The 14590-nt window shown below is 43.8% G+C and overlaps 2 protein-coding genes across 2 annotated transcripts in view; one reads left to right on the top strand and one right to left on the bottom strand.

Annotated features, from left to right (window-relative positions):
* The first annotated feature begins 1307 nt into the window (after nucleotides 1-1307).
* LOC124154919 lies at nucleotides 1308-2198 on the top strand. The gene has a single exon (XM_046528692.1). The coding sequence runs from the start codon at nucleotides 1308-1310 to the stop codon at nucleotides 2196-2198; it is 891 nt and encodes a 296-aa protein (XP_046384648.1).
* A 10155-nt stretch (nucleotides 2199-12353) lies between these two features.
* LOC124155485 (WD repeat-containing protein 11-like) overlaps nucleotides 12354-14590 on the bottom strand; it is a 32587-nt gene continuing 30350 nt past the window's right edge. Inside the window, exons 23-24 of the mRNA XM_046529327.1 lie at nucleotides 13672-13804; nucleotides 12354-12652 (exon numbers count right to left, since the gene is read on the bottom strand). Coding sequence (XP_046385283.1) covers nucleotides 12504-12652; nucleotides 13672-13804 — 282 coding nt within the window. The 3' untranslated portion in view covers nucleotides 12354-12503. The remainder of the gene's footprint in view (nucleotides 12653-13671; nucleotides 13805-14590) is intronic.

Below are 14590 nucleotides of genomic sequence, written 5' to 3'. Positions count from 1 at the left end.
AAATCAATGTAATTTCCGGCGTCGCAAACTTATTTCAATGATAACTGCACAAACACCCCAAGAAATCTTCAAAAAATGTTCTCATATAAGTAACTCCGCGTGACTTTGCCGAAAACCCATTTGAAACTCTACCTCAACGTAAAACAGTATCCGCCATTTTGTAACAACACGGTAAGAATTTATCGATGATATTCTTTAAGATAACGGAAAATTAAAGAAAAAATACCATGCCAACAGGTTATGTGGTTTTTTATTCTGCAAGAATCCACCTATAACTTCACCTTCTACTTACTTTGGAAGATTTTCAGAGAAAATTGAAGTCGGGCGTTTTTATGCGGGCGAAACGGGTGGGATCTTTGTCAAATGAAGTACATATCCTTAAATTTCAATCACTTCTGAGCATACCTGCGAAGTTTCAAGTTTATAACTCAAAAAAAGTCATTTATTAATTTTTTCCGATTTCCGCGCACCGTGCGTCGCCTCGATATTTTTTTCCGTCTGGCGCGGCCTCGAAACGGCGTCAATAAGCTTCGTGAATAGAGTATTTTCACGTTTTTGGGAATTGGTTTTAAAAAAATTTAACCTCAATTAGGCTAAATTCCGAGTCTGAGAAAAGAGAGGTACTCTTTAAGTGAGATATAAAAATATTAAAATTTGCAAAATTAATATTGCGGTGAATCACGAGGTGGCCATATTCTCAGAGCTGTGACGTCATTTTTTTTTATGTTTCCAGGCATACCTTGTTCGTTTGCAAGGCCGTCCAACGTCGTGAAGTTGAGTTTTTGGCCGGCAGAGGCGCTCTTTTGAGAACATGAATAGGGAGCTTGCATAGGGCACTTGTATTTCAGATATAATCGCTACTCAGGCTAGTAATTTAATTTTCATATTTACTACTATTGAAATTTCATGTTAACTTTGAAATAAATATCCAAATGTAAGCGCGGTTACATTTAGATTATTATAAGCTGCGAGACGACGAGGGTCGCCTCGAACGGACGTTCCTGCTGTCATCGGGAGAGTCGCTTGAGAAATGATCTCTCTCGGTGGCCCCAGGGGCGTGGGGCTGGGCAGGGCTAGGAGAGGCAGTTGGGGTTGTGCAGCAAAACAGAGCTATCGCTGGCTTTGGACTGAATAAAGGAAGTTGCTTGTGTGGGAATTTGAACTTGTTCCCTGCTTTGTTTTCCCCGAACCCCTTTACCGTCGGCGAAGACGACTTACATTTGGTGTCCGAAGTGGGGGATCTTTGCTAAATATTAGGGGAAGCAACTGTATATCAAGTCAAAAATAACGGTGGAGAACAATCAAGAATGACGGGTCGGATCAGCTTATCGGGCCGCGAGATGAACCTCCAGCAGGCGGTGGATGAGCTATCCGCGCAACTGCGGATTCTCAAGGAAGAGAACGAAGGTTTTCGGGCCCGTGCTGATAACACGAAGGTGGAAGGACCAATAACGGGGAAGTCATTCTCAATGGTATCCTCCATTGAGTATTTCTCTGGCGCCGCGGGGGAGAACGTGGAGACGTTCTTCTCTCAAGTGGAGCAGGTGGCGAAACTTGGTGGTTGGAGCGACGACGACAAGCTAAGTGTGGTCACCCTACGCACCCGCGGAGGGGCACTAGAGCACCTGCGGGCGAAGGAGAGAGCAGGGGCTGTTAAAACATACGATGACGCTCGGAAGTCTCTGTTAGAAAAGTACCGAGGGGTGAAAAACCGACGGTTCTACAGAAAGATGCTTGCTGGCGTCCGCATGGCACCCAGGGAGCGGATCGAGGAATTTGCGGACCGCATTCGTGAATTGAACAGCCACACGTGGAAGGAGAAGGAAGATGCCGCAGCGGCCGCGATACGCCAGTCCGAAGCGGATGAAAGAGCTTTGGACGCGTTTTTAAACGGCCTGCCGTGCAGAGTGGGGGAACATACGCGTCTCGCGATGCCGGAAACCTTCGACGAAGCCGTTAATGTGGCCGTGCGTATACGCGAGGCAGAGAGGAGTGCTCATCCGGAGACGGAAGAGAGAAATGTTTTCACGATGCGTGAGGGAGTCTGTCATGCTTGTGGGCAACCCGGCCACTTTGCGAGAGAGTGTGCAAACAGGGGTGGAATGCGGTGCTTCAACTGCGGTGGACAAGGACATTGGGCGAGGAATTGCCGAGTGGGGGGCGAATGCGCGTCGGGGGGCGCGTTGAGCCGTCTTTAAACGTTTCCGGGGCCGATCAGGCCGCCCGCCAAGGCCCCCGGTAAAGACTTTGATTCCATGTGTGCACCGTGAAGGGGGAATGGAGGTCTTAGCGGTGATTGTCACGTGTGAATATAAGAGGCGGCGTATGTTAGTGGACACTGGGGCCCAGGTGAGTCTAGTGACTAAGGAGTGCTGTGGGGGGCAAGTTCTACGTAGGTCTCGTTTTAGGATAAAGGGTCTGACGAGTTGATGTATTTGGAATTACGGAGAGGTAGTGCTTCCGGTACGGTTCGGAAGCGATGTGCATAATCTTCGGGCCCAAGTAGTGGACACCTTGGGCGGGTATGAAGGCCTTATTGGTATTGACTTCCTTCGTGAAACGGGGGCCGTTATTGACGTGAAAAAGGGGGAACTCTCAATTGGGGGGTCAATAATTCCCTTGACCGAGAGAGGAAGAGCGAGATCCGGGGAATTCGCACCGCGGTCAGAGGAGGCATTTGGAGAGGGGCCGCGTTGTGCGGTGACGTCCGTGAGAGGATTTACGACGGGGGGCGTGGCTTCCACCGCCAGAGGGGGCGGGCCCGGAATTATGTCATGGGAACGACCGAGGGACGCGTCGACGGCCGGCCCGGAAGGGAAGCCAGAGGTCGGCGAGAGAAATTTCGACAGCCCTGGGGCGGGAAAACCAAGGAGGAGAGTAAGGCGGCAGCGCGGAAGGAAGCGGCGGAGGGCGGGCGGAATGGCTATCCTGCCGACGGACTCTTCGGTGGGACAGGCGGAGGGGTCGGAGGGGCTGAAGGGGCCTGATTTCGTGGGTCATGAGGGACCTTGGAGCCGCCGGCCACGTGTGGATGTGCCGGTTCGACTCCCAGCGGCGGAAGTAATCCCAGCCCGTTCATCGAAGCTCGTATCCCTCCCCTTACCCGGGCGGGAGTGGACGGAGGGAGAAGAGTGCGTGCTGGAGCCGGCTCTCGAGATGGAGGAGTGTTTAGTTGCCCGGTGTTTGTGTCGAGTGGACGGGGAGGGAAGCGCGAAGGTGCGCGTGAGTAATTATGCGGAGTGTTATGGGAGTTTATCTAGGCAAGGGCACAGTGGTGGCGACAGTGAGCGATGTAGATTTTGTTTCAAATGAAAGATTCTGCGGGGATGATATTGAGGGTGCATGCGATAGGAACGTGCGCTCTGTGGAGAGTACGAGTCTGAGCGAGCTTTCGGATAGTGACATTGAAGGGAAATTGACGCACCTGCATGGGGGGGGAAAAAGCTGTTATGCATCCCCTAATAGGAAGGTACAGGCATTTGTTTTCATTAACGGGAACACCCCCTGCGACCCACTTGGTAGAGCATCATATTCCTACAGGTGACGCCCGTCTTATTTATCGGAGACCCTATCGCACTCCGCATCATTTAAAGCCTTTAGTGGAGGATTTTGTGAAGGAACAGTTGGAAGGGGGAATAATATCGCCTAGTCACAGCCCTTGGGCCTCACCCGTTGTGATCGTGCCAAAGAAATCTGAGGACGGAAAGCCTAAGTACCGGTTCTGCATAGACTACCGTGCTTTAAATGCAATTACTAAACCGGATGTTACCCACTTCCAAACATTACGGAAACCTTGGACTATTTGGGGGGGTGTAGGTATTTCTCGACCCTCGATCTAACGGCGGGTTATCACCAAATTCCCATGGCCCCTGAGTCACGCGAGAAGACTGCCTTTATTGTAAATAGCGGATTATACGAATACCAACGTATGCCAATGGGACTGAGAAACGCGCCAAGTGTATTCCAACGAATGATGGACGGAGTCTTCAGGGGAATGACCCCCACAGAGTGCTTGGTGTATCTCGATGACGTTATTGTATTTGGCGGGTCGATTGAAGAGCATGCAGCGCGGTTGGGCCGAGTGTTTGAGAGGCTCGAGTCGGCCAGGTTGTCCTTGAAATTGACAAATTTTCACTTTGCCCTTTCTCAAGTAAGCTATCTAGCCCACATTATCAGCGGAAAGGGAATTCAACCGGATCCAAGTAAGATTTCGGCGGTAATGGACTTCCCCACTCCCAAGACGGTAAAGGAGACAATCGTTTTAAGGAATGACTAATTATTACCGTCGATTTATTAAAGATTATGCCATCCTCGCTCGCCCGCTTACAATGTTACTGAAAAAGGGAACTGCATTCGTTTGGGCTCCGGAGTGCGACGAAGCAGTGGAAGGGTTAAAACGGGCGTTGACGAGCAGCCCAGTGTTGGTATATCCAGATTTCTCCTTGCCTTTCATCATATCGACGGATGCAAGTAATTTCGCGATAGGTGCCGTCCTATCACAGGTGGTCAATAATGAGGAGCACCCGGTCGCATTCGCATCGAGGCAATTAAAGAAACCGGAAGTGAATTATACGACGACGGAGAAGGAACTTTTGGCCATTACGTGGGCGGTGGGACACTTCCGGTGTTACATCTACGGTCGGAAATTTACCATTTTGACAGACCACGCCGCGCTCACTTGGCTTTTTGGATTAAAGGACCCCAGTAGCAGGTTAACCCTTTCACTGCTGTTCAGTCTCCGGAAACCTCCTCACATGCGGCGAAAATGTTAAAATGCGTTTCCTGGGCCCATGGAGCAGGTACTTCCAGGATGGGTGTGGTACACCCTCCGAAGGGTCGCTAATCCCCGACCCTATCCTCGACGAACTCACCCTCGCAGGACCGTCTCATCGGCCCTACCAGCGGGGGCCAGAGGCGGATACAGATGGGGGGCGCAGGGGGCGCGCGCCCCCCCCCCTTGCGGGTCCGCCTGTATTGCCGAACATTGCAAAACCACAATTGTAACTTTTTTATATCATAAGATGGCATTGTCTTTTACATGTTTATAATCACTTTAAATAAATTTTCATATGCTTTGCCTGTGGCTTGATCATCTTTTATTACGATAAAAGTAAAGACAACTCAAGATATGTTGCGCCCCCCCCTTGAGTTTTTTCTGTATCCGCCACTGGCGGGGGCCCTACCTCCGGAAAAGTGACCGCTGTGACTGCAATTTGAAAATCAATCAATAAATCCAATCATCACAATATGATTGTTTTCATCGCACTCCTGCCAATCAAGCAATCAAGTACGTCTTTGAACCGTGTCTCTGCGATAAAAAATAACGATTTTGTTAACTTTGCAACAAAACGTGGCTGCGGAACACCGGAAAACGGCCATTATATCAAAGTTAGCTAAATCATTATTTTTCATCGCAGAAACACATTTCAAAGACGTACTTGATTGCTTGATTGGCAGGAGTGCGATAAAGACAATCATATTCTGATGATCGGATTATTGATTGATTTTCAAATTGCAGTCAGAGCGGTCACTTTTCGGGAATGAGGCCCCCCGCTGGTAGGGTCGAGGAGACGGTCCTGCTTGGGTGAGCTGGTCGAGGATTCCGCGTCCCGGATTAGCAACCTTTCTGAGTGCTTCGGCGAAAGTGCTGACCGCATGGCAGGGACGAAGAAAAAGTACGTCCACCGCAGTCTGCCGTGCGGACGTACTAGGTACGTCCACAGCAGTGAAAGGGTTAATGAGATGGACTTTGAAATTGAGCGAGTACGATTACGAAGTAATTCATAAACCTGGTAATACCCATGCAAATGCGGATGCCTTAAGCAGGAAGATTCGCCAAGTATCCGTGGAAGAGGTTCTAAATTTTTGGAAGGAGCAGGAAAAAGATCCCGAGTGTATTGAATGGAAAGGAAGTGAGGGATTCGTGGTCGATGGGGGTATAATAGGGAAGGAAACTGCAACGGGAAAAAGAGTAGTAGTGCCTCGCAGCTGCCGGGAGAAAGTGCTCCATCAGTGCCACGACCATATACTGTCAGGACATTTAGGTGTACATGCAACAGGAAGTAGGGTTAAAAGGGACTTTTGGTGGCCATCCTATTCGCGAGATGTCAAGAAGCATGTAAAGGGCTGCATTGCCTATAGTCAGAGGAGCCCTTATGGTAGGTGCAAGGCCCCATTGCAAGCACTACCGGCAGCGAATAGGCCTTTCGAGTTTATTGCAATAGACATTGTGGGTCCCCTTCCGAAGACAGAGGAGGGTTATAGGTATATCTTGTCGATACTTGATCATTTCTCGAGGTATTTAGTGATGGTATCATTAACAGATCAGAAATCTGAATCCGTTTCAGTGGCACTAGTGAAGCAGTGGATACTGAGGTTCGGAGTGCCGGAAACACTTCTTACTGATCAGGGAACTAATTTCATGTCAGAACTTTTTCGACAGGTCTGTAAGTTGTTACGAATAAATCAGTTGAGGACGTCACCCTTCCACCCAGAATGCAACGGGCGAGTGGAGAGAGTTCATAGAACTATTGCGCAGATCCTAAACAACGATTGGGGGAGCCATATTGACTTTGCTGTCACGGCCTACAACTGTAGTTATCATCGTAGCACAGGTTTCACCCCTCATGCATTGGTATTTGGACGTCAAATGGTATCGCCTTTCCAATGCATCGGAGTTGGCGTATTAGAGAAAGAGCACCCCGGGGTGTCTGGGTTAAGGGACAGATTAAAGGAAATGTGGGAAAGGTGTGCGAATAATGATCGCATAGCAGAAAGGAAACGGAGAGAGGCCGTGAAGGGGAAGGGTAAGCGTTGGCATTACAAGTAAGGAGATTACGTGTTTTTAAGTGATCCCTGTATGAAGGTAGGGCAAGTGAAGAAATTTCATAAACCGTGGAATGCTGGATGCTGGGGATGCGTGAATTAGCCTTGAGAATCTCATTTTTCGCAGTTATTTAAGTGGCCGAATAAGTTTTGTAAGTTCTCAATAGGTAAATAGTACTGTATCATGGTAATCAGAATTCATGATATAGTATTATTTACCTATTGAGAACTTACAATTCATAATGATTCATAACATTCTCGCTACGGTTGGTAGCTATCGATTGTGTTGCGTTCGATACATTTTTCGATCGTGCGAGTTACGATATATCTAATTTTCGACCCAATCGATTGAGATTAGCCTGAGTGCTGTGTTCCTGCGCGCTTCGTATCCTATCGTACGTGCTTCATAGCGGACATTCACATGCTTCGTACGCGCTTCGTCGACAGGCCGCGAATGGAAATTATCCATTGACGAAAAGCGACGGAGCGGCATAGTATCCCCGTAGTCAATGGGTACTATGTACATACGAATTAGATACGGAGGGTTCTGTGCCGTCTGGGGCCCCATCCCCCCTCCTAGTTTAGGAACAGCTGATCGCAGGCCAGGCAGGCCGAGGAAGGAGCGGGCAACGCCGCCCTCCCCGCCGCCAGAATACGCCGCTGTTACTTCTGAGGCCGAATGGGAGTGCGAGGGAGTGGGCGTGGCCGCCCCGGCCGTCGGGTCCGACGACGGGTGGGACACAGCTGAGGGGGAATTATCGTGCATCACGGAGCCTCCCTACATCCCTCCCCCCCAAGTGCATCCATTGCCGGCCGAACATTCTCCCTACTACCTCAGATCGTCGGAGCCGAGTGTTGACCCTCCTCCCTCCCCCCTTCCTGAGTCGGCGGGAGACCCCCCAGTGTTCCCTCCGCCCCCACAGCCTTCGCCGTGGGGGCGGGCGGAGGGGGGGGTCACAAAATAATTTTCTATTTTTTCACTGAACAAGTTTCTTGGGATCTCCAACGCTTTTTCCCTGCAGCTTCCGCGGCTCATGACTAGATTGACATAAAGTTGTATTCCACGTGATTCACCGGGAGATTTAGGGTGAAAGTTCACTAACAGCAATTGCGACTGAACAAAAAATCCCTCCCTAATTAACATTGCCCTTGAAATTCTCCTGCCGATTATAAAGAAAAAACATCTCTCTCAGTCGTCACTGAGGTCGAGTTGATAGATTGAGCCGGCTGTGATTACTTATGACCCCTTATGTGAAGTGATAAGGTAAAAATGTACTTTCATTTTCCTCATCAATGATTTAATTTGGCACCTGCCTATTGGTGGTGCATCTCAACTCGTTTTGGAAGAGCTAGCAAAAGTTGTAAAGTAGTCATCGTAGAGCGAATAAAACATCTTTGATGAGCTGAGAATGAATTTCTTAATGAGAAAAAAATATACATGCAAGTCTGATTCATCATTAACTTAGGACACGTAATTATGAACGAGTAAAGGCTACAGTAGATACATGAAAGTGTGACGGAGGGGCAAAAACTAAAATTGATATAAAGAACATACCAAGTTGAAAACATTTTATTTTTTTAAAGGATGTATTTTTCCAGCTTTAAAAACTGCAACTATGCAATATTAATAAAGTAATTTTTCCAAATATTGAAATCGTCTGTATTTACTTACATTTGCCATCAGCTTCCAAAGTAACGTGGCGATATGTATATTTGGTCCAACGTCAAAGAATTGAAATTCCCGGGTTAACTGCGTTTTTTTATCTTTTCGACAAAATTTATGCTTCTGCCATCTATGTGAACATTTTTTAAGTTGCAGCCGCAAGAGTGCTTTTCGGGTGTTCGGGTGAAGTGAAACTAATTTCCATCTATTGGTCAATTTAGAAACCAATGTATACGCGACCCGGCCACCTGGCCCGCGCGGATTTGACATACAATTTTCAAACATTTTACCAATGCTTTTCCGCTCTTTGAATTAAAATTTGTAATTATCGCACATCTTGCCCACACTAAATTTGTTAACGTTGGATGACCGAAAGTGAAATTTACCCCAAGTCAACTTTTGATTTACCGTTTTATAATATGTAATATATAAATTATGAATTCAAATGCATGAAAATTTTTGTTTCCTTTTTCCCTAAAAATTTCCAAAGCGATGAATCTAGGACAAATGGAAAAAAAATGTAGAAGAACTCATTAAATACGGCATAGGGATGTGCGTCGTCATTAAAATCCATTTTCCACTTGACCCACCTGGGCGATGATTTAAGTGAAGGGGATGGACAAAGAGTGTCATTCATTGCCTTTCCCAGAAATTGTTTATTAAGCTCTTTATAGCATGCCAACTTGATCTCTTAACAATACTTCAATACCCAAAGCATATTTCTTATACGTGCAATGGTTCCGAAAAATATCTAATCCTTATAATCTACAGTGTTAAATGGTGAAGTCGATCGATCTATTATCCCAGCAATATCCTCAGTAAGATATTTTAAGCCAATACTGACTATGTGCCGTGCTTTAAATGACGATTACCAAGAATCAATTTTCAAAAATCTTGAATAATCAACAGCAGCTTCCGAGCCTAAGGGCCCCGCGTTGCGTAGCTCAGATTGAAAAACCGGGTCCCAAACTTTGTTCCAAGATTTCTTCTTAGTATTCTTAATGAAGCTCTAATTTACACTGTGATGAAAATTTCCTGAGTTATATATTTTGTAAAGGAATGATAATGTCTACTTCATGTCAAATTTCTATTGAAAAATGGGTACAGCAACTTTCGTTGCAAAACCTGACAGATGTGAGCCAAAATTTTCCGCATTATGAGTAAAATAGTGAATCAAAAGAAGTGTGCACGATACTCAAGATAACTGTAACAGCAGACTCAGAAGTGGTAGCTCTGAGGCCCTAAGTACTCCAAAGGGCGACTACCTCTGCTAGGTGCATTATAATGACAGTGGAGTAATTTTAACTGATTTGAGACCGCATTTTTGGCTGGCAATCTATTATTTCCTTCTTCTCTGTCGCGTATATCCGGGGAAAAAGTTTGGGGAGGGCTGGTCTCCTCCATGACATAACGTCACTCAGTGATTCAACCCGAAGATTGGTTTGGTTGGGTGAGGTAAAGATCACCCTGAACCAGGCTAGTGAAGCTCACACATTCAGGTGAGGGTCAGCTCCTTTCCTTGGGCTTTCGAGAATTTTTATTTTGGGTGTGCAATGGCTCAGGATTTGAACCTGATACTCTATGATCAACAGTCAAGTGCTCTATCCACTAGGCTACCACACTCCATGAATTGAGGTAAATATGGAAAAAAATTTATATTCAAATTTTAACACATTGCATACCAGGGTATTTAAATTCCTAGGAACGCCGATTCTGGGTGGAGGTGTTGAGAGTGGAAATATGCCTTTGGTTTAAACATGGTTAAAAAGCTAATTTTTAGAATATAACTTTACCCAATCAAACGTTAAGATGCATCAATTCATTATGAACAGCGAACAACAACTGAAAAGGTACTAACAAATACGTATTGTACACTTTAAAATTGTTTAGGTTGACGCGCCTAAAATGACGAGAATCTTCGTCATCCATCTGGAATGTTTGGGAAAAAAAATGACGAGAATTCTCGCCATCTGTACGCAACGTGTTAATAGGTGGTTCACATCACAGAATGTTGCAGAAGTACCCTTGTGCATGAATCATCAAACATATTCCAAAATAGTTCTTAATATTTTCTATTTTTTATGAGGTAAGTAAGTACCAATTACAAAATAACTTTGATGATTTGTGTGCAAAATCACTGCCACGACATTCTGCGATGCAACCATCCATATTTAATGCCATGAAATTACCCATACAGAATCGTTGGTGACCTCGAAATGAAGTCAAACACTCAAAAACAATTCTGCTAAGGGATGAGTAACAAACAAAACATATTTAAATATTCACACAGCCGCAAACCCCCCTATTTTGAACCATTTATCTTTAAAAATGACTGGGGGAGGGCTCCACACCTCTCGCTTATCTTAGCTAGTTTTCTATACCCTACAGACCCGAACTAATAGCTGTGCCTAATACCCCCCTATCCTTAATTCCTAGCTGCGCCCTTGAAGCGAAGGAAGAAATACAGTGGATGGTTAACCGACTCGTAAACATGCAACGTTTAATTGACAATGAGAAAATCATGGGTTTTCATTAGCACATGAGCACAAACATCACAAAAACTGAAAGACTGACAATGCGATTTGTTAATCGTTATTACTGATGCAACATGATTTGAAAATTGAATACGTTTAAGCTCAAAAGGGCATATAAGTTTGGAGCATGGAATCTTCGGAATGAGAACTTCCTCATCTTTGAATTTTTCTTTGAGTAAAGTCTGCGTAAATCACATTCACTATCTTTTTAAATCACCAAACGCGTTCCGTTGGATAGTTTTGGTTGGTTTAGGTTTCAAAAGATCATGAACACAGAGCCTACATTTATCTGTGAATCGTGCCTCGGTAAGCCAGGCACGTCAAAGGACTTAAAATATTCAGGTAGATAGTTGGTGATATCGTCTTCGTTTGTTACACAGTTAAAAGATTTGAATTCATTCTAGGCCGTCAAAATTGCTCGCTCAATCAACCATTTTTGATTTTTGTGGTGATCAATCATATTGTGGAACACTTTGTTGATGAGCTCACCTTCCGATGAAACTGATTTGCAAATAGTCCGAGGAAGTGAAATCTAACTGCTCGATTACTCCAAAGGAACACGGACATTACCGTTTGTCAACAATTGCTTGGAGATTTGTTTACAAACACAGTAGTGAAGAGTCAACTCGAGCTGGGCTTCCAATTAGCTAGAATTAAATTTAAAAAATACTATTTCAATATTTTGAATATATTTTGTAACTAAAATATTATACTGTTTCGAAGTTCTGTTATTAAATTGGTAAAAACAAATCATATTATTTAATTTGTAGTTTTGACTGACTTATCAATTGTAGGTGCATTACTAACTCCTAAAAACATATCACTAAGAGAGAGTTGAATTTTTTTTGTGAAATTATCCTTTTTTTTAATGTCCTATATCGGGGCTGAGATGAATCCAAAGAACCTAATTTCATTAAAATCATAGCCTTTCTCGAGTTATAAGTGTTCTAACTAACATGATTTTCGACTTTCTTTTATATATATAGATTATGTGAGTTTCAGTGCTAGTGCATATCACGGCAATATTATACATACATATCACTGGGTTTTCTCTGAGAGAAAGCAGCATAACATACAAGGAGCTGGAGGATAGGCTATAAGACACAGTGAGGAACATAATGGATGGAAAAGTCACCCTACCAAAAGGTAAGTACTTGGGACACATAAAGAAGAATATAGGAACATCAGGGGAACAGAGGGCTCCAGTACATACAGGATTGAAGAATTGCGCACCCTGCATGAAAGGCTGTGTAGCAGAGCAAGGAAGTTATAGACTGAGAACAGACTCTTTCAATTGACTCATACACACCAACCAAAACAAAAATTACAGATTTAGTACAAATATTAACATGATTTATTACCGTGTGCAGCATGTACACACTTATAGATCACAGAAGAAACAAATTTTACAACAATAACTTGCATCACAAAACAATGAAATACTGAAAAATGATCCCAAATATGCCATTTGGTGTTGTTTCTCATTCTTCCAGAAAGTGATGCTGGCTGGCTGGCGAGGTGTCACCCGACTGACCTTTGATTTGCTCACCAATGGCATGCGCAACTGTCTCATTCCCAACAGAGAACGCGTAGTTGAGGAGCGATGTCTTCACCGCCAGCACAATATGATGTAAGCATCATGATTAAGGAAAGTGCAATAAAAATTGTGATGAGTGGTTTCCAAATCATGCACTGTCCAAAGTTGAAAATTACAGCTAACTTCTTAGGGAGGACAATTTTCAACATCCCATCACCAAGAGCCTAACAGACAATCTGATTTTTCAATATTTGGCATTGATTCCGTTACTTGGAATAGCAATCGGCTCTGATAAGTGGTTCCTTAGGATAGAATGAACCATGCCATAATGAAAAGTACCTTTCCACTTAACTCTCGCATTTACCAAGGCCCAAATTTTCCCTTAGCACTGCATTCATGGGCTCAAAGCCACATTGCATATTGTAGAGCACACTGCACATGCTATATTGAGAGATGGCCATATTGTCTGAAAGTAGCCGCATTAATCTTCCTTGCATTGCAAGGTCTGGGTAATCCCGAGGAGAAATTGGCAGGTGCTATCTACTTAACTAAAACAATACTAACATTGCACAAAAATTGCAGCTAAATATAAGAAAATACACCTTTAAATCAAAGTGTGGTTAAAAATGACCCAAATCCAAAATCTAAAAAAAAAACCTTAACTCTAAACAAGGTAGAAAAAAATTAAGGTAGAAAAAGGTAGAAAAATATTAAGGCCCATAATTAATATAAATAACGGAGGCATTTCTTACTCCAATGATAATTACTTAGAAAAATACAAGGGAAACTTGAAAATGGTAGTTTACAAGTGACTGACACTATAAGTGTTAAAGAAGTTCACAAAACTGCCTCCGACACCGAATGAAGACGAACAAAGGTACATGGCAGAATCACTAAAACAAATAGGTGCTTATTGTAATCCACTTTGAAGAGATTGAAAAGTTTGTAAGTTAATTTATCTTGAATTATCTTTCTAAAAAAATAGATTGCTTAAAATATTTGCTGGATGGACAGAAACAGAAAAAGACACACATGAGAGAATTGATGGGAATGCATATGTGATGTGCAGGCAAATATGGGAATAGTTCACACTCAGCAGTGACAAAGGATATTTGGAAGAACGACACCAAACTCGCTGCATGCCTCAACTAGAAGAAAGGCACGGATGATGAGGCCCATGGACAGGAGCATCTCGGTGACACGGTCAAAGTGACCGAGGGACACATGCACCAAAACTGCGTCAGCCTACGACATGAGAAAATACATGGGATTGAAGAGAATAGTACATAACTAGGCACAGAACACTGCAATGATGAAAAATCAATGTGCAGGCACCAGTGACTTTGCAGCACACAGTCATTGCAGTGTTATGTGGTTCCTTCGCATTCATTTCTTCAACCTCAGCTACTTGCACAAAAATAATTATTGCAACATCCACATCACAAACCCAATAATGGCTGTGTGGCAAAAGAAATATTTCTAGTTTATATCATCACAGTTTTTAAATGGAAAACTATGATTTTCTTCACTTATTACGTAGAGTAGGGATTATTCTCATTAAAATTCAATGTTCATATAAGTAAATTAGTTGAACAACTAACTTTCTAGTTTCTTTAGTATCTCTGATTCATAATGTAAGAATAATGCTTGTCCACCTCTTAATGTAAATTTATATTCTACACATGCCTTAAGTGATTATATTGAGAACACTTTGTCATGACTGAGGATACTTTGACAATAGATGGCATCAATAAACTGCACTCATTACAGATGGAAAATGTAAATAACGCTGAACATGAGTAGCCCAGACCATCAAATTTTCACGCCGTGAATACACTGCAATGTTACTTTTGATGTGTTGAAGGAAGTGAAAGAGAGTGACCTACTTTATAGACTTGAGAAATACGTGGAAACCCTAGCTTGAACAATCATATTTAAAAAATATAATACAATAGATTTTTTCCATACAGAGGTACTGTAACCTAGATTTGTGCATCCGGTATCACCAGAGCCTTTTGTGATTGTAAAGCA

The sequence above is a fragment of the Ischnura elegans genome, chromosome 3, assembly GCF_921293095.1.
Source record: "Ischnura elegans chromosome 3, ioIscEleg1.1, whole genome shotgun sequence".
Classification (NCBI taxonomy): domain Eukaryota; kingdom Metazoa; phylum Arthropoda; class Insecta; order Odonata; family Coenagrionidae; genus Ischnura; species Ischnura elegans.
Note: the sequence above shows the minus strand (reverse complement) of the source record. Positions and strands in the feature narration are given on the sequence as shown.

Excerpts from the sequence above, each read along its gene's own strand:
- LOC124154919 (XM_046528692.1), top strand. The coding sequence starts at position 1,308 with ATGACGGGTCGGATCAGCTTATCGGGCCGCGAGATGAACCTCCAGCAG.